The sequence below is a fragment of the Heterocephalus glaber genome, unplaced genomic scaffold (assembly GCF_053883595.1).
Source record: "Heterocephalus glaber isolate CG9 unplaced genomic scaffold, H.glaber_assembly_v1.0 deba00001600, whole genome shotgun sequence".
Lineage (NCBI taxonomy): Eukaryota > Metazoa > Chordata > Mammalia > Rodentia > Bathyergidae > Heterocephalus > Heterocephalus glaber.
In genome coordinates, this window is record NW_028258372.1 from 9,759,277 (window position 1) to 9,779,213 (window position 19,937).

The following is a 19,937-nucleotide window of genomic DNA, read 5'->3' on the forward strand; positions in this document are numbered from 1 at the left end:
CCATTAACATGATTGTCCTAGTTTATTCTTGTCCCTTTGAAGAGTCCAACTGATAAGCCATGGGGTTGATAACGCCTTAACTGAATTTATAGCTTGCAAGCAGATGAGTCTGAAGTGCATGTCAGCCAGTATTTCTATTAGCATTTCACTACTTCAATTAATTAATGAGTTAAAATATAAACAAGCTTGGCTTCCAAATTTTGCATAACATTCCTTATCTCTTAGACCAAGTTCATCCTGTGTCCAGGTCAAAACCAGCTCCTGCTATTTTGATTTCTACCGCTCCAGAGTTCTAACTGGCAGAACCATTGTCACAAGTAATTATGAGTATATAAAGTAAGCAACCAGATGTTCCCTCTGAATCCTTTGGATGAAAAAAGTGGGGCCAGGATTTTCCTGTTTTGTTATTGTGCTTCAGGGCGGAACCACATCCCAGAACATAGCTGCCTCTGCGCATGATCCCAGAGGGACCATAAAGAAAGTCTGCTTCAAAGTAAGGAACAGTCCTCAAGCACCTATAGCAGCACAGTAAAACCAGATATTGAGTCTTCTGTGTACACTGGTAAGTACCCTTCTGGATAAATTACTAACTAAATGAACCAAGTGTTAAATGGAAAACATATTTCTCATGCAAAGAGAAATCAGTGAGTTTTCTTAAATGCAGTACTTGCATCAATAGCTCCTAGCATGGTCTGAGACAATGGTTTGGGAGGTTGTCTACCAAATGTTCACATTTGGCCCAAGAGGGGAGTGGGAAGCAAGCCACCTCGGAAATTTTACTAATGTATGCTGACATTTTGTCATTGTTTTCTATTGTTAAATGTTTCATGTTCCATTCTATGAATTATGTCAATATTTCTTGATTTTCATGCTATTGCCAGATTTTTTTTTTTTTTTTGCTAATCCCACTTGGGGTTAAATCCACAAAGCTATAAAATCAGGGTTTTCAAAATCACTTCTAGATAGCCAGTTCAGTGTCATCTGTTTTACAGAAGGAGAAAATGAGTCTCGGTCCCTGGTTATTTCTTAGAGTTTCCCCTCTGTCATAGCAAAATTGTTATGACCGTGTAACTGGCAGAGTTTTGTTATCTGGAGGTTGTGTTAGGCATGGGCTTGAGGGGGTGGAAAGTTGCTGCTCACAGAGAGAAATTCCACAGCACAGTCCTTTCACAAAACCCAGGTCTCATATCAGCTTGCACCACTGTGTTCTCAGGGGCTAACGGGGCATCTTCATCTATCCCCCATTATAATCCAGCTGTACCTACTATTTCTGATTACATCTGAACTATCATGGCCAGTTTAAGGATATGCTATCTTTGGGGAGTCTGTGCCACCCAGTATTCTGAGACATTTTCATGTGCTGAGGGGTGTGTGGGATAGAGGGTGCAGGGAAGGAAAGAAAGAGGGATGAGGAATGCACACATAAAAGGCTGTGTAGGAGACTGAAAGCAACAATAAATAGGGCTTTTTAGTACATGCATAGGTGAGTCACATAGGCAACAGTTACACTCTGGCTAATGATCCATTGCTGGGTTCACAGAGAGAATAAGGGAGGGTAGTAGAGGGATGGATATGATCATAATATATTATATGTCCATATGAAAATACCATATTGACATCCAATGTTCTGTAAAATTAATAGTCACTAATAAAATATATTTTTAAAAGATAAAGTCTTTAAATCAATAAAAAATACATAGAAAGTAAGATTTTTGCCTGGAGCCTCCCAAAATTTCTAGGTTCAGGGGTCTTTTAGTGTGTGGGTAATTGCTTCACAGTACCCCCAAGCCACAGTTCCTCTTATTAAGTCAACAGGTCCAAAAACTTAATAAGTACTTACGTTCTAACAGCATTACAGTTGTTTGGACAAATAATGCACAAATGGAAAGGCAATGAATATTACTTCATTCTTTGTAAGAGTTATTTAGCAATGGGATTTTGAGACTGCTGATGACTGTCCAACTACTTTTCAACCTTTCGACCTCATAGGATGTGAGCCCTTCATTTGTTGTCCGACCTTGATTCTTCTGCAGTCCTTCCTGATTACCAACAGCAGTTGCTGATCACCTATTTTGAATGGGACACAGCCTAATCACATGTTGAAATTGTGAAATATCTTGAACTAATACTCAGTGTCTAACACACCATCACGGTGCTTTTCCTGAAAATGTAAACTGACTCAAGGAAGCTGTATAGTTTAGGAATGACAGCCCCAGCCTCCTGTTCTGACACTACTTTATATTATTATCTCGATACAGTGCTCACTTCGGCAGCACATATACTAATATTATCTCAATACATTTAAGTGGACCTTCAATCTGACCTTAGTACATTATATATTTACAACTTACTTATTTGAAACAGAGGACATGGTATAAAATCCATAGAAAAACCTGGTAGTTTCTAACCTTACGGTTAGAAATTAGTAATTTTTGCACAGTCAACAGTGATTTCCCAACTCATTTAGCAATTTTGGGGGGGCCTATTTTCCTTTTTTTTTGTTTGTTTTGTTTTGGTATTTTTTTTTCTCCTTAAATTCTTTTATTGGTACATTTTAGGTATACAATACATTTACATTTATCATTGGGAACTTGTACCTTCACATGATGTATCTTGGTTCTTATTTTTTCCCCATTCTCCTGCCCTCCCTTCAACCCCTCCACCTCTCTCTATTTACAAAGACTTTGTTTCCATTTTTTCCTTTTCTCACATTTTTTCCTTTCCCTTCTTTCCTTTCCTCTACCCCTCCCACTTCCCCTATCCCTTTGGACCTTTTCTTCCTATGTGACATTACCAATTATTCATTTTAATCCTTATTTACACTTTCAGTTTCTCATACCAGAAAAACTATTCGGTATTTACACATGTGTGTACTATTTATTTCACTCAAGAGTATGGTCTCAATGTGCATCCATTTAGCTATAAATGACTCTAGTTTCCCTTGGTTTTTTTATATAAATTTACTTTCACTCAGTGATTCCTACCTTACTGATTTAGTTATATTTTCTTAAATTTTACCACTTATTTATTTCATTTTTAGTCACCTTTGATGAAGCCTTCTCCATTAGTTTTTTTTAAACTTCCACAAAATGACAGATTTCATGATGTAGTCAACAGATTTTTTAATGACTATCCAAATAAGAAGCAATAATATTTTTGCATTTGCATGCAAAATAGTACTCCCATATTCAGCAACTTTAGTATACTTTTGTCCTAATAAAATTGCTTAGTGTACTTTCTGTTCTAATAAAATTATTTATTAATTATTATTTATTTATTTATTTATTTTATTTGGACAGTCACTCTTTCTAAAAACAAAGTAGTTGCTGACTGGAAGTTATTTTTAGTTAAAAAATAAAGAGGGACAAAACTTTCTCTTTAAAAAGCACTTAGTAAATCACATTGGTTTCATATAAACATAAGCTCTTGAATGAGTGGGTAGAAGAACTGAGTTTAGCTAAGAGTGGTAGTGACATTTAGATCGCCTACCTAGTCTCTTGCGTATTTTCACATGTGCTCTTCCAAATGTGAGGAACAGCTTCAATGAGACTGTTCATACACCAAGAAAATCTGAACCAAAAAACTAAAAGAAAGGGAAGAACTTCAGGGTGATTTTGAAAGCACTTTATGCCCTCCTTTTTTTTCTTTTCCTATCTTTCCCTTTCTCTCATTATCTTTCTTATATTTCCTGACTCCTTTCATTCACTTTCCACAAGATAACTTTTTAAACATTTTTGGTTTTCCCCAAGGGCTACAATTCTGAATAGTCTGTAACTTTGCAAAAGCTCGAAGTTGTCATGACAGATATCCACAAGATAATAAAGAAAAAATTGCTCAAGGACATGGAAATAACACTTATTGAGAGGCCTAGCATGTTCCAAGTACTATGCTAAGCACCTTATATATGTCACTAGATCAGTTTTGCAATATCTGAGTCTAGTTATACTTCCAACGTCACATTAGGGAGGAGGAAACTGAGGCATAGAAACATTAAATTACTGATAATTAGCCAGCACAAAACTTTAAACTCTTCAAAGTTAGCATTAGCACCTTCTCCTTTGTGCTCAATCAGTACATAAGACATACCCCTGGTTTAGCACTTCACAAAGCTATGATCACTATCTTTGAGACTGACTTCCCCAGCAGACTGACCTCTGCTCTAGAAAAGGCAACTTGCCTACTTCATAATTTACACTCCAACACCAAGCCTCAGGTTTAGCCACACAGAAGCCACTCACTGAAGGTCTGATGACTGAATCAGTGAGAGAATGAACACAGAATCTGAGTCTACCACCCATAGGGCATTTGATTCCACCTTCTATGTGAACAGTTAGTTTCCTGTTTATGTTATCTCCAAAAAAATTGTTATCTAGATTCTACTTGACCAAAGCCAATTTCAGAGCCTGGACTCTTGGAAAGTGCTTGTAGTAGGCAGATGTTTGCATTACTGAGTCAGGTGCTGGGATTAAGAGTTGCTGCTTATACGCTGTTTTGCAAAGTGAGAATAGGGCAGTTCACTTCATTGCCCAAGGCCTCCACAGTTAGCACAACCTACTTCTCTGGGCTCAGATTAACAATGGAGTAGATGTGTTCTTTCCTACTGAACCAGCCTAGTGCTTTCAATTAGCAACTCCAACATCAATTAGAAACTCCAACATCCTAGCCAAACAAATACATCCCACTGGTGTTTGCTACACAAAAGCCCATTCCTTCTGTCCAGGACACCTTCCCTGGACACCATGGCAGGATTAACACTACTAGTCCCTCCCCAGAGAAGTGACGCCTTCCCCTGTGACCTCCTCTCCAGTTTCAGTGAAGCCACAGTAGGAAAGCTGCCTCACCCTCTTTCTAAACTCAGCTCTGGGAAATGGCTCCTCGTCTTCCCCTAAGTAATCTGCTTTGCTTCCTGCTGTTTGCCAGGGGCACAAATGTCTTGCTTTGCTCACACTTGCTGACTTTCCAGAGCCATCATGCTTTGGTGCACACTGCAAATAGACTCTTTTCTATGCAAACCCCTCTTTTTCCGGGAGTCATTTTGTTCATAGAAGTGGATATTCCTTATTGTGTGCCTATTACGTCTCACAAAAATGACTAGCATTATAACCTCTCTTGCAAATGAGGAGAATGAAGCCCAAAGGGGTGAGTTTTCCTATGTTACTAAGCTAACTAATAATGAACAGGCTTTGGAAACAGATGTGCCTAGACCCAGTACCCATACTTCAACTGCCTCTCTAAATGTAGGGTTACTGCTCCTTTCACACCCAGGAAGGGGGAATTATATACAGCTCTTGTTTCTATAGTGTCTTCCAGGGCCTAAAGCATGACTTCCTCAAAAAGGAATCTATTAGCTCTTCCCTGGTAAATCATATCCTATTGCTAGGGGAAACAACCCTACAATACTTCAGTGGACAGCTGAAAAGGGATCTTCCCATTCAAGGAAACACTGCAAATAAGCTATTATTTTCTCCACTTTATGATGCCCAGGGAGACTAAATAATTTGCCCAAGATCAAACAGTAGTGGCTGACAGAACCAGTTGTTTAATCAATATTGCCTCACAGGTTAGTTTCTGTGACCTGTGCAGGCAGTGACCTGTCAGTTCCCTAGAGGTGAGTCAGTATGAGATTTAGAGAGGAGGGACAGTCTTCCATGCCTTCCTTTCCACCACAAATAATCAGGGTAGCCTCTCCCTCTTCCACTGGTGAGCATAAAATGGTTATGAGTGAAGTTATACACCAGAAGCACAGCTGGAGCCTTGACATATGACAGAGGCATGTCCTGTAGCAGTACCCTCACAGGAGGGCCACAAGTGTCGTGGCTCCTTGTCCCAACTTCACTGCTCCCCCCGCCCCACAGCCGCCGTGTGTCTTTGTGCAACATCTCCACACCAATCTGCGCCTCCGTGTAGGAGATGGAAGAATGTGTCTGACAGGGTGAGCCTCTCCTGCTCTGCAGCTCTGCAGCACAGTCCGGAAGCCAAGCACTGCCCCCCAAGGGTCCAATTTCAGCCACTCTGCCAGAACCCAGTCTCCAGCACCACTGCACTTGTGCCTGGTGCCAGCTCAAGTTGAGGGGTGGCAACATAACTAAGCTGGGGGGTTAAACTAGCAACCTGAACGTTTCTCTCCACACATTCACGCGCCAGAGAAGCCTACAGAAGACGTGAACTGAATAAATCCCTTAATCTTCCAAGTTCTTTTTCGTGGTTTGTTAGAGCAGCCAAGGGTGGGGTTAGGGCTTTTGTGCATAAAAAGCTCCCCTTCGTTTTCCCCACACAGGAGAACATGGTCAAACGAGTGGCAATCGTGGGAGCTGGGGTCAGTGGCCTGGCCTCCATCAAGTGCTGTCTGGAGGAGGGACTGCAGCCCACCTGCTTTGAGAGGAGCGACGACCTTGGGGGGCTGTGGAGATTCACCGTAAGTGGGGTTTCAACTGCTTTTATTTGCCTATTAGAGAACGGCCTGACTGGTGATGAACAAAGTGATCTGTATTCCTTCCACTTGGGCTGATTGCTCTGCATTAGCTGGAAATTTCTGCTGGGGGTGGGGTGGGGGTGGGCACTGAAATTGTAAAAGACAGAAACAAGCTGAGTTCTAGTGGGAGGTGTGTAAGCAGCCTTACTAACTTTACTCAGGGATATGAGGAAGAATTGTTTTCAGAGAAACCCACAAAGTGAGGAAGACAATGGAATGATGGGACAGGCCAGGAAACCTCAGCACCAGGGGAGCAGGACCAGAACCAGGAGGTCCAATGCAGAACCACAGACTGCAGTGTTTGGGATTTCAGGCTTTGTCTGCCAGACCCAGCTCTTTGACTCACATCTTTTCCCAGCCTTGTTCCATCAAGGTTAAAGTGACCTCAGTGTAGATGAGTTCTATAATTGGTCCTGCTGCCCAGGCAGTCCCAGTCCATGCCAAAAACAATCAGAGACAAAGAATTTGGGGCCAGGGATTTAGCTCAGTGCTTCTGGCACCTGCCTCACAAGCACAAGGTCCCGAGTTCGATCCCCAGTACCAAAAAAAAAAAAAGAAATAAAGAATTTGGGTTGGGAGTCCCTTTTCTCTCTGAGTGAAAGAGAAGTAATATTACCTGCTCTCACCAGGGTTACAGTCTGGATTGGAAAGCAGACTTTAAAGCCCACCCTTTACTGGCCTGGAGCCCAGGGCATCACAATGGCCCTGCTTCAGTCCATTGAGACCCTCAAGCCAGGCAGAGAAATGCATTCTATGAGCTCTATGCCTCAGCCACAGAAGCATTTGGATCAAATCTCCCCAAAGCTCCTAGTTTTGCTCCTTCGAGGGGAAAACATTTCCCATGAACTTTAAATTACTAAGGAGAAAGCTGTCAAGAATAGTGAAAGGCAAAATGTCCAAGTGCCTGACCTCCAGTCCTCTGAGAAGCCAAGAGAAAGACTTATAGAAGGGTAGGATTTCAAAATGGGATAAAGTAATTATTTTCTAACTCAGTGAGCAAAGCTTAGGAGAGGCCAGGGTTGCAACTTTAATCCCATTTCTCCAGCATAGCTTGGCTCACATATAGAATTGCATATCTTAAAATGTGCCCAACCAGAAAATGTGACCATCAATGTATAGAGACTTTCCAAAAGGGACTAGGTAAGGCAGCATGTCTGTTCCCATCATTCAAGCCGCATATATTCCAACAGGATGGAAGAATCCTGACATGTGCACCAAAATTCTCCTCCTGTTCCATGCCCACCGAATACTTACCTAATAATCAAGCAATCGACATTTCCCATTATGAGTCTAAGATTCTTAACATAATAGTTCAGATAAACACAACTGATCGTTGAGAGTTGGCTTGAAAGATTAATATGCCGAGCTAAATTAGCAATTATTTGAGTAAGATAATCTCAGTCAAAGCAAAATGTGAATCCAAAGATCAAAAGCTATGCTATTCTTCTTGAGATAACAGACAAAATGCTCCCTATTTAGGTCACAGACACCTTATTATTAACATGAAAACTCATCTAAGAACCAAGAGAAATGGGTCAAAATCCAGCTGTGTCCAACTGGCTGTGTGACTTTGGTAGATTAAATACTATACAGAAATTACTGTGGTAGACACAAAAATGAGAAAGATTCACATTACCTTGAGGAGCTGTCAGGCAGATAAAAGAAGGCTAAGACCCTGTAAATAAGAAACAGTACTGTGAGCATTTAAAGGAGGGCTGGATTACAGCTACTCTTGGAAAGCCAGAGGGGCTTCATAGAAGAAATAGCCCATGATAGGCTTTGAAGGACAACAACAGTCAAAAGAGCAGAAGACACCAGGAAGGGAATAAGTAAAGAAAATATGCCTGGTGTATTCAGAAACTAAAAACAACCTATTGGTATCTGTGGTACATGTAAAAGGAATAATAAAAAAGTAGAAGTTGGCTGAATCAAGAAGTTTATACTCAATTCACATGCAATGGGTAACCAGCAAATTTAAAGAGACTGTTTGTTGTTATGTTTGTTTTGTGTGCATTAATGGGAAGACCTGAAGTTGTTTATTGGCAAAGAGAAAAATCTCTGGATAATATGAAAAGATTGAATACAGAAGTCCAAATTGAGACAAGATCTTGGGCGGTGGGAAGAAGTGGAATTGTAGGCACAAGTGGAAAGGTTAGGAATGGAAAGAGAGGAAGACGAGGGACACTTTCTCCAGAGACTGGAAGGAGAGGGGAAATGAAGACAGTGATAAGGAGAGAGGCTGCAAGAGCACACATGCCAGAGGCCCCAATTCTTTCTGGAAAAAATGGCAGATAGGAATGATGAAGAGGGTGTTAGGGTGCTAAATGGAGACAGAGAATTAGACAAACAGAAAAGACATGAAAAATCACTGTGAAAAGGTCATGAAGAAGACATCTAAGAGGATTAGCAAGGTAAAATGACACCCAATTAACAAGTTATTCCACCCCTATTACCTAGCTTATAAAATGAAAATATGGGGCCAGTTTGAAAAACAGGTACAGCTGAATTTCTAGTGGCCTGGGAAGCAGGAAAGTCCCCAACACACACCGTTACTTAGCAGCTCCATCTTGGTACTGCAGCCTCTTGAAATGCCTCTGACATACTTTTAAGATTCTCTTAAAGGCTGATGGAAAATCCCCAACTAGGTGATGCTTAGGGTGCCTTCCAGCTCCAACATGCTTTGAGTCATTGCAGTCTCTCCAGAAACATCCCTTTTCTCCTCCTTCCCCAACACACACACACACACACACACACACACGCACGCACGCCACGCATGTCACGCACGCACGCCACGCACGCACACTCTACAGGAGACGGGTCGGAGGAATTTTGGCATGCAGAGCAGGAAGTTCATTCAAAACCTGCAGAATTAGACTGCTCTAGCCATTGCCAGGAGATGTATACACCAAGTGGGACCCTTAGTGTCCGATATAAGCAGAAAAACCATAATGCAAAAAGAGAGGCAGAGTGCAGAAATCCAACAAAATATATGGCGAGGACAGTTCCCATTCCCATAAATCACTTCCCGTGATACCGCCAAGGGTACGATTCTGGTTGCTCCCAACTACCACAGCCTGAGGACAGAGGATGCTGACAAAGTGCAGCTGAAAAGCAAGGTTATCGTATGTTGGGACAGAAGAGAGGATGACAGTTATTAAAAAGCAATGGGCAGGGGGGCGAGGATTTAGCTCAGTGATTACACCGCCTGCTGCGCAAGCACAAGGACCCGAGTTCGATCCCCGGTACCAAAAAAACAAAAAAGCAATGCAGGGAAGGACCAGGGATTTAGTTCAGTGGTTCCGGCGCCTGCCTCAAAAGCGCAAGGTCCTAAGTTCGATCCCCAGTACCAAAAAAAAAAAAAAAAAAAAAAAGCAATGGGACACATTGGTAAAGAACCACCTCTAGCTAACCAGCACCTCAAGTGCAGGGGCGACACATCTGAAACTTCGTGTGCCACAGCCAAACCTTGCAGACTCCTGATGGGGAGGGAACTCAGTCATGAAAGAGTAGTTGAAAGATTTTTCAACACTAAAAAACTAGAGGTAACAACTCTATTAGTAAGACACATTCTGCTTCATCCTTCAAATTCGTGTAACATATTCCAAGGTGTAACAATTTCCCTGGACCAATATCCTTCTTTAATCTGCATCCAGACATTTTCTTCTGCTAGTGCATCCTTTCGTTTATTCAGCAAACCTTTACTGGTCACCTACTACATGTCTTACACACCTTACATTTTTACTTTCAGCGAGGGTACTGTGAGGGGTAAACACATTTCACACCCTTAAATCACTGAAAGGTTTTTCCTTAGCTATGTCTTCCTTTTTGGTAAACCTGATTCCTACCTACAACTTTTCTTTGAAGGCCTTATTTCTAAAATTCCAGTATCCTCAGTAGGTTTCCTTTTATTCATATATTTAATAAATATTTACCAAGTTTCTGCTATGCATATTGGGATACACCTGACAGGCCCCTACCCTCAACCTCCTCTGAAGTTGCCACAGCTCTCCTGTGCTATAGGCCCAGGATCTGGGCCCTGTGCTCCAGTGCCAATCTGAATCTCACCAGGGAGAGGGGGCAGCAAATAGTGGTATTGGTTCCAACTAAAGGGAAAGAAGAAAGAACAATTAACCTTGAGGCTCAGGGGGTATGAATGATGCCAGTATGGAGAGAAGGTCTCTAGTGAGGAGTTTCATTATCATTTTCAGTCAGTTTTTAAGATAAACCTTCTTTTTTTTTTTTTTTTGGTACCAAGGATCGAACTTGGGACCTTGCGCTTGCGCGGCAGGCGCCGGAACCACTAAGCTAAATCCTCGGCCCTCAGTCAGTTTTTAAAATGAGAAAAGATATTTGATCTGACCGTTTTTTCCCATTGCCAACAGGCTCAAGAAGGTAAATCCCCTTGAAAGCTATGGAAAAATCACATGGAAAATAGTTAACCTTTATTGAGAGCTTATCAGGCACTGTTCTAAATGCATTGCAGTTATCACTTCTGTTTATCTTAGAGTATGTACCACTGATGTTCCTATGTACACAGGAGGAAACTGAGACACATGAAGCTTAAGAAAATTCCAAAGATCACCCAGCTGAAAGCTGTAGAGCTGGAATATTGACCTGGGCAGTCTGACTTGGGACTGTGCTTTGAACACCCATGAAAACGCCTTTTCATGCATCTGCAGTCTCTTTCACAGCTCAAGAATCAGACCTCTAGCTGTGCTATGTGGAGTCCCACCAAGTGCCCCAGTGGGTAATGGTGATCTCCCACTGAGCTACCGAACTGAAGTGGAGCGGAAAGCCAAGAACCCCGCCAGGCATGCTCTTATTCATTTCCCTTTTCCACACTCCATCTTTCTTTTCCTCTTCTCCTCTCTCAATCATTTTTCCCTTCATGAGAACAAAATCTTCCCCTAAATGCCCCATCAGTTCCCAGAGGGCATGAGCTCCCACACTCGGAGTGCCAGGGCAATTGGCACACACAGACAGGGACAATGCCAGGAGTGTCTGCAGCTGAAGAGGTTTCGGGGAGAAGCCCAGGGGCCTTTGGAATCACCCAGGCAGATTGCTGACCAAGGCAAACTCTGGAGAGGAGGGCCCCAAACCCCAAAATGCCATTCAGAAGTGCTCCTTGTGTATGTGGTAACCACTCCAGAACTTGTGTTTTTCCAGCAGAAAAAAAATCAACAGGAGGAAACAGAGAAGAGAGCAGAGTTCATCTTGGATTGCACCCTACTAAGTTTCCTTTATAAACCACAGCTTCTCATGTGCTAACATCTGTGATGCATTATTTCACAATAGCTGTGTTTCCTGGAAGCTCTGCTTCCTGCTACATTTACAATTATCTTCCTAAGTTTTGCAAAATACAGGGGGTTTTGTCCCCCTTAATTTTTCTCTTTGTTCATTTGCTTTAAAATCTCATAAAATTCATGATTCTCTGGCTTATCCAGTGCCAATGAGTCCCCATTACTCTCTAAGGTTTAAACATGCCATTAAAAATGCTGTAAATTTTTGAACTATTCTTAGGAAAATCTTTGCAAAGTGTATTATATATAACTACCTCCTTAAACAGCATGTGTGTCAAATTTAGCCTGTATTATTGTTTCCTAAAAGATGATCACATTAACAACAAAGCACTTACCATGTGATGTTCCGGGAAACCAGAGAAACATAAAGGAAAGTAGGCCTTTCACTAATTGATTCCAAAATATTTATAAGTGATGATTTTTCTGTCAATCCTGCAGTTTGTTTTCTTGCTGTTTATTCTCATTTCAACATTACAGTTCTTTATAACTCCTTTCTTATTCCTATAACCCAGAGGATAGCTGGTTAATGTTTTGACAAAGTCAAATCAATTTTACATTCAGTTGTAACATCCACCTTCAGGTCTGATGAAGTTCTAAAACTGCACTATCCAACATGGCAGCCACTATCCACACATAGCTATAAAACACTTGACATGTAGCTACTGTAATTAAGGAACAATTTTTTGTTTCATTTAATTTTAATTAAACTCAGTGTGGTTATTATAAAACTTCTAAGTATATTTACATCAACTTGGGTATTTGCATATACTTTTTCTAATAAAAATTTAACATTTGATTCTATATGTATAAAATATACATCAGATTTTGAAGATAGTACGAGGAAAAGAATGAAAATGCTAAAAGTTTGGTATTGATTATATGTTGAAAGTATAACATTTTGGATATATTTACTTTTAGGTAAACTATACTTTTAAAGTTAATCTCATTTGTTTCTCTTTACTTTTCTAATATGGCTAGGAAAAGATTTAAAAGTACATGTGTAGGGCTGGGGATTTAGTTCAGTGGTTCCACTGCCTGCCTTGCAAGCACAAGGGCCCAAGTTCAATCCCCGGTACAAAAAAAAAAAAAAAGTACATGTGTACTGTATGTACCCACTCCTGGGCAGTGCTATTATAAAGACCTCACTCAAAGCTTGGCCCACAGACTAGCAGCATATAAATAAAATGTGTAAATGTGACTAAGGAGCCTGTTAAGAGCGTAGAATTTCAGGCTCATCTAGACCTGGTCAAGCAGCTTCTTCCTGTTAATAAGATTTCCCAGGCAAATCTTAACAACAGCCAAAAGTACTAGAGAGTGTCTAGGGAGTTGTGCTTTGCAAACCATATAGAACAACTGTTTTTTTCTTAATTTCTAATTAATGATAGACTACTATTTGTTAAATATAATAAAAATTAATTTTTATAAAAAATGAAAATAACAATAAAATGTACAAAATATAATAAACACAGAAAGTTGCATAGAATCAGAAATCATAAGATTAATTTCAATAAATATTAAACACAAAACAGGAATAAAAGAAAGCAATTACAATAATGGACACATTGTTCTTTTTTTTTTTTTGTACTGGGGATTGAACTCAGGTCCTTGTGCCTGCACAGCAGGGGGTGAAACCACTGAGCTAAATCCCCAGCCTGAACACATTGTTCTTTGAAAATACACACAATAAGCAATTAAGATAGAGAAGAGAGAATTATTATTAATTATTATTACTGTACCTTTTGGCCAAACAAAACATTTGTGTGAAATAGCACTTCACCATATTAAACACTGGCAGGCACACTTTGAATGCACTCTATTGATATTATCTAAGGTTTATAATGTGAGAATTAAGCATGCTTTTTACTGATCAATATATATAAGCTGGACTGGGTGGATGACTGTTCTTTCTGGGGAAAAATTTAAGTTTAAACTACTTTTAAGTATTGATTAGTCATACCTAAAGCAGAGAAACAAGGCTGACAGGGTTTCATTGATTCAAGTGGAAGAAGAGATTTTAAAGCAGTCTCAGCAAATTCAAAGTATTCTTTTTAAAAATTTTATCTTCAATTTTTTATCAGTAGACAGTTCAAATGATTTATCCTGTAAACTTATAGTTAAATATAGGCTATTTTCAATTAAATAAAATGATTGCAGATTTTAAGCACTTTAGAATAACAATTTCACGTTAACCTTAAACATCATACAATATAATGCACTTTTACTGTGTGTGATTAGTGCACAGCTCAAACTCCACGCAAGTCAACACACAAGTTAGACAATGCACCAAGACCAATCTATGTTTTATGCAACAAAAATGAATCCACATGCTTGGATATTGAGCAATGTCAAATTATTGCCAAAAGTGGTGTTAATCGCTTACTCTCGATTTCATATTTATCTGGTCACAGATTGGTAACAGCCAGTTCATATTGGTACTACTCTACAGACTACTTTTGAGTACCAGTGATTTAGATGTCCAAGAAGAATAAAAGATCAAGATATAAATTGTCATCTTTCTCAGAGACTTTTAGCTTCTAGCTTTCTAGCTATACTCTGAATAAGTGGGGCTGTCAGATGGGGGGTTGCAGATAAGGAAGTTATTATAGTCAATGCATGCCAACTGATATGATCAGTAGCACTAACTGAAACCACAGAGTTATATTTATAATTTTTTCCTCTATGACTGATGTACATCTCATGAAATTCTAGATCCATACCCTTTAGGGAAATAGAACAGGTTGTTTTCTTATGTGAGATTTTTGTTTGTATTTCCACTTGCCTACATATATAAAATAATTTTTATTTCCATGGAAACAGGACCTACATATCCAAGATGATAAATAATAGTAAAATACTGAGAATATTCTCACTCAGGAGAACAAGCCTCCATAACACTATCCAATCCAGAAACAATGTACAGATAAAGACTTCACTGTATCCTTATTACTTAATCTCTGATAATATTATAAGACATTAATGTTTACAAGTTATTCAAGTCAAAACTGGGGTTAGGAAAGTAGTTAAGAGTATGCTATCACACTTTTCCAATATGGGAATCTTTAACCTGTTTCTTTTCCCTCATAAATTCAACTGGTCTTGTAAATTCTATGTGCTCTACATCCATACTATTAAACAAATCCCTACTCTGTTTTCCAGCTGCCATTACTTCTGCTCAAGTCTTCATTTAGCATCAAATAGATTTGTAATTTAGGATCTTAGTTTCCTTCTCTTTTCTTGAACCCTCTCTAATTCATCTTTTGTAGAACCAGTATCTTTCCAAAATTCAATAGGAATCACCACCATGTTTAAAATATTCAGTATATTGCCATGACCTTTCTATAAAAACCCAAATACCTTAACATTGGATACAAAGTCTTCATAATATAAAACCCACTTCTCCATGATCTTTTCAAGAATATTCCATAAAAGCAAAATGCTTAGCAATTATTCATCATCCCAAAACTTCATCTAAGCTCTTTTCCATTTCTATATTGTTCTATACTTTGCAGTGATAGTGGTTGTTTATGAACAAGTCAGTTCGCTCCAGACTTATTTGTTAGCATGTAGTGAATAAAATAGTAATTTTGACCATGTATTTTATACTAGGGCCCAATATTCATTGTTGTCGGAAGGGTGAATAGCAACGCCCTTTAGGAAGGTGGCAGGTACCATATATCACATGTATCACCTTAAGCTTGGCCAATGTTTTATATTTCTAAAAAAATTATCATCGTGTGTGTGTGTGTGTGTTTATGCTCATGTGTGTGTGTTCTTTGTACAGGAACATGTTGAAGAAGGAAGAGCCAGTCTCTACAAGTCTGTGGTATCCAACAGCAGCAAAGAGATGTCTTGTTACTCAGATTTTCCATTCCCAGAAGATTATCCAAACTTTGTACCCAATGATCTATTTCTAGAATATCTTAAACTGTATGCAAAGCAGTTCAACCTTCTAAAATACATTCAATTCAAGGTAAGAAACAAAACATCAATTAGTAGTTAGGAAATATTTGCCTATTTTCTACTATCTGTGTATAGCATAACCACCCAGTTTCTGCACATGACATGCTGAAGTGGCAAGATTAATGACACCTTTTCTGGAAAACAGAGTTGCTAACACAAATGCAGATGTCCAATAGGTCATTTGAATACTGAAAGCCAAACAGTAAACTCCTTAGAAGAAACCTGAGAAGCTCATCTTTTTTGAAAACTTTGAAAAGGAAAAAAAGGCAGTAAATTCTGGTTAGTGAATAATTTTTTCTTTTAAATTTGATTTGTGTTAGATTTACTATAAATATAATTCCCAGGGCCAGGGCTGAGCCACTTGCCTAGAATGCATGAAGCTCTGGGTTCAATCTCTGTTACCATAAAATTAATTAATTTCCTAAATCAGAACTTAGTACTTATGGACATATATGCACTCAATGAGAATGAAAACTAGATTTTTAAAACTTTGGACCACTCCTAAAATATTCAGGCCATAAGGTTAGCACTATTCAACAGCTCTTTAGACCTGAGGAAATTTCAGCAACATATTCTATAAGACCTTTCATAACCTTAGATACTTGGTACCAATTTTGTATTTTCAGTTAAATATAATCTATGTCTCTATTAAAGGAACTATTGTTAAAGAGAAAACTCTATGTAAAATAAGGTACACAACAGAAATACATCAGAAACCTAGATTATAATCTTTGATCCTATCTCTTTCTGTGAAAATTTGAACAAATCAGTTAAGATTTTTGGATTTCTACCACTTCTCGAAGATACCCTTCCAAACTCTAGGTTAGAATAGTTCCATCCAAGAAATCATCATTAGGCTGATAGTTCAATTAAAATTGTAGGGTTCTTCTTACCAAATATGTTTGGTCTGTGCTCTAGAACTTTTGATCCTATCAATTCTCTAAGATACCCTTCCAAACTCTAGGCTTAGAATACTTCCATCTAAGAAACCATGATCAGGCCAATAGCCTGATTAGAATTCTAGTGTTCCGCTTATTATGTTTATTCTGTTGTCTAGAACTTTTGAAATGTTAACTGCTATATCAGCCAGCAAGCTCTTAGTGGAACTGTTAATCATGCCTGTGATTCTTTTTCAGACCAAAATCTGCAGTGTAACAAAGTGCCCAGATTTTGATGTCTCTGGCCAATGGGAAGTAGTCACTGTGCATGAAGGGAAGCAAAACTCAGCCATCTTTGATGCTGTCATGGTTTGCACTGGTTTTCTCACTAACCCTAATTTGCCAATAAGTTCCTTTCCAGGTACAGCATTTTCTAAAAATGAATTTCAATTTACTTATGGGATTCATCCTGATACTTGACTGGTCTGGGGATGGACTGTTATCACATCTGTATTCAATGGCTAAATTCTTGAGGTAACAGGTTTTTTTCTAGCCAGAACTGTTTCCACCCAGTTCAAACAAACAGAAGAGAATGATGGATAACTTACTAAACAGACTTGTGCTTCACTGAGGTTCCACGTGCCTCCCTAATGAAAAACAGAACTCAGAACCTCTGCTGAAATACAAGCCACATAGATAAGCTGCTTGCATCATGTAGTTGCACATTGCCAAAGTTGACCTTAGAGGCCACAAAGGTAAATCTGTGTGTAAAGAAAAAAGTAGTCTGATTTTTCATTCGTTTGCTTTGTATGAACCATACCAATTAACTAGATCAGAGGTTTACGGCACTGTATCAATAGCCAACAGGGCAATGAATCTTGGAGGATAAGTTAATATATCTTTGGGTCTCAGTTTCTTTATCTGAATTTTGCAACCATGACTATTAATTATTGTCAAATTTCAACTGGATTTCAACTCAAGGGAATAGAAAATGCAATGATTAGTCTATTTCACCTAGTAAACATTCAAAGAGTTTGAGAAAACTTTTCTCCAAATCATCTAGATACAGCCTGAGTGATCCCAAAACTCACATAACAATAAACTCTGTTCTTCCAATGGTCCTGGATCTGCCCCAGGGGTCACTTCAATCAGCTCAGAGCAGGATAGAGTATATCCTGAGAGCTGCCATAAGAATCATGGAGTGGAAAAGATCCAAGTTCAATCTTTTCCCTAATGCAGAAAGTTTTTCTCAAACATCCCTGACTCAAAAGTCTCTGCTTGCACAAACTGAAGGATGGACTCTCATGGACCTACAAGATAACAGAACCCTTTGTGCATTCCTACCTGCAGAGCAAAGCCCTGAGCAGTCAACCTCTCCATTCTCTCAGGAAGAAGCACCTGATGCAGGGTAACCAAAAATCTAGGAAGTTCCATGGAATAGTGAAATTGCATTTATTCAGTACCTACAGTATAGAACACAAGGCACTAAGAATACAGGAGTGGATATGACAGCATGCAGTCTGTACAGAAGGGAATCAAGGGAAGAATCACTCTGTGTATGACATGCAGTGATTCCAACACTCATGTTCAATAAACTCATACTTACCATGGTCCTGGATCCACCCTAAGTCATGTCAGATTAGGATAAAGCATACCCTGAAAACAATTAAACCAGTGTACTCACTTTCAGTGAAATGACATTGGGATTCAGAAGGTATACAACTAAGTAGTTTGTGTTCTTCAGCCTCCCTCTTCACCTTTCTAACCCTCTTTTTTCCCACTGTAAATAGATGAGCTTGCATAAATTTTCCCAGTGGTGTGCATCCAAATCAAGCAAGAGAGGCTCTTAGATTTGTCATCCTTTTTACTTTCCATTTTATCAGGCACTACCAATCTGAAATCCCTGGCTAAATGACTGTCAAGGACCATTTGAGCTCTAAGGTTCTGTGATTCTAGATTTGCAATGGAGTCCTCCCAATCCCACCTGCCTTCCAGCAGACTTGCTTAGACTGTACATATTCCTTGGGGGATTTGTTAACTGTGACAAAAGTTCAGATTCACTGAAGATATAAAAAACATGTTTTGCAAGATGTGAAAGCAAATCCAAAGTGAGCCCAAAAGTCTCAGTAAAGAAATAGATATCACAGGTAAAATAGATGTATAATTTCCCAAAATGATTACTTTTGTTCATATACATATTGGTGCTTATCAACACAACACATTCACCCAATATGAATTCTTACTCTGTCCTCCTACAAGGTAAGAGGGCAAAGTATTGGTCCATAGGAAATTCAGCCACACAGTCTCATTGTTCATCTGTGACCCAAAACAATCTAATACTGACAGAATCTATGGTAATTTAAAAATCTAGAGAGAATTCTACAATTCTCCTTAGGCTTTTCCAGCTCTACTTTCTCAGCAGTTCTTTGATTCATATAGGATTTCCATACTGAGTAAATATTTGAACTTGATGGCATCCTTGCCAAATTTTAAATGCTCTGGATCATGGATAGATTACCAGGATTCATGCTACAGTTCTAATGATTCAAAGTGAGCCAAAGAGCAGCCAGCAATTCCAAAGGAAGTCCACTTCTCATGAGCATACATATCTATCCCCTGAGAATCTGGATGTCTTATCACTTTTTCTTTATCTTAGAAAAACTAGGTTCTTTTTTCTCAGCAAATATTACTTATGATTGTGTAACACAGTTTTGAAAGTATTTTCAAAAGCTCTCCATTTGCATTGAATGTCGCAATAAGATCTGGTTCGAGCTGCATGAGACATCCACAGTAGTTAGTCCAATAGTAACCCTGGTGTCACAGACATGCCCTTTATTCTCTGTGCCAACTCTGGCTCACTCAGTAAACTCAGCCTGAGTTACAGTCAGTACCAAGGTGAATTACCAGTGAACTTCTCCAACTCACACAGATCTTTGTAAACAGGGAACATGTTTCACCTATCTTATTTCCCTCGTATCATCTAACACAGTGCCAGGTACGTAGTAGATATTCCCAAAAGTCTGCTGAGTGGAAGCACTGATTCTATTTCCCTTTAATGTCATTGTTCTTGCTACTAGTTCATGAAAAGTAGTACAGTATATATAAATCAAATATTAGTAAGTGGAATATTATCACCTCATTGGCTTCATCAACCTTAAAATGGTAATGATTCCTTACACTTTTGCTTAACATTACCTTTTGCCCCGATATTTTGACTTAGTAGTTGATCATCTAGTAAGACAACTAGAGGCCTATTTAGTGAAATGGAGTTATTACCCATCTTTACCCATAATTACATTTTGTAAAGTCATGTGTTCATATTTTAGA

At 39.1% G+C, this 19,937-nt stretch overlaps 1 protein-coding gene across 3 annotated transcripts in view; it reads left to right on the top strand.

The window, feature by feature from the left end:
* Nucleotides 1-230: 230 nt before the first annotated feature.
* Nucleotides 231-19,937, top strand: part of Fmo1 (flavin containing dimethylaniline monoxygenase 1) — a 28,061-nt gene continuing 8,354 nt past the window's right edge. Inside the window, exons 1-5 of one of the 3 annotated variants that reach the window (XM_013075333.3) lie at nt 231-336; nt 419-562; nt 6,278-6,415; nt 15,554-15,742; nt 16,869-17,031. In XM_013075333.3, the coding sequence (XP_012930787.1) occupies nt 6,284-6,415; nt 15,554-15,742; nt 16,869-17,031 (484 nt within the window). In that variant the 5' untranslated portion in view covers nt 231-336; nt 419-562; nt 6,278-6,283. Of the gene's footprint in view, nt 563-6,277; nt 6,416-11,144; nt 11,284-15,553; nt 15,743-16,868; nt 17,032-19,937 lie in introns of those variants that run through there. The other 2 variants (XM_004853450.4, XM_087194318.1) reach the window with 2 other exon arrangements.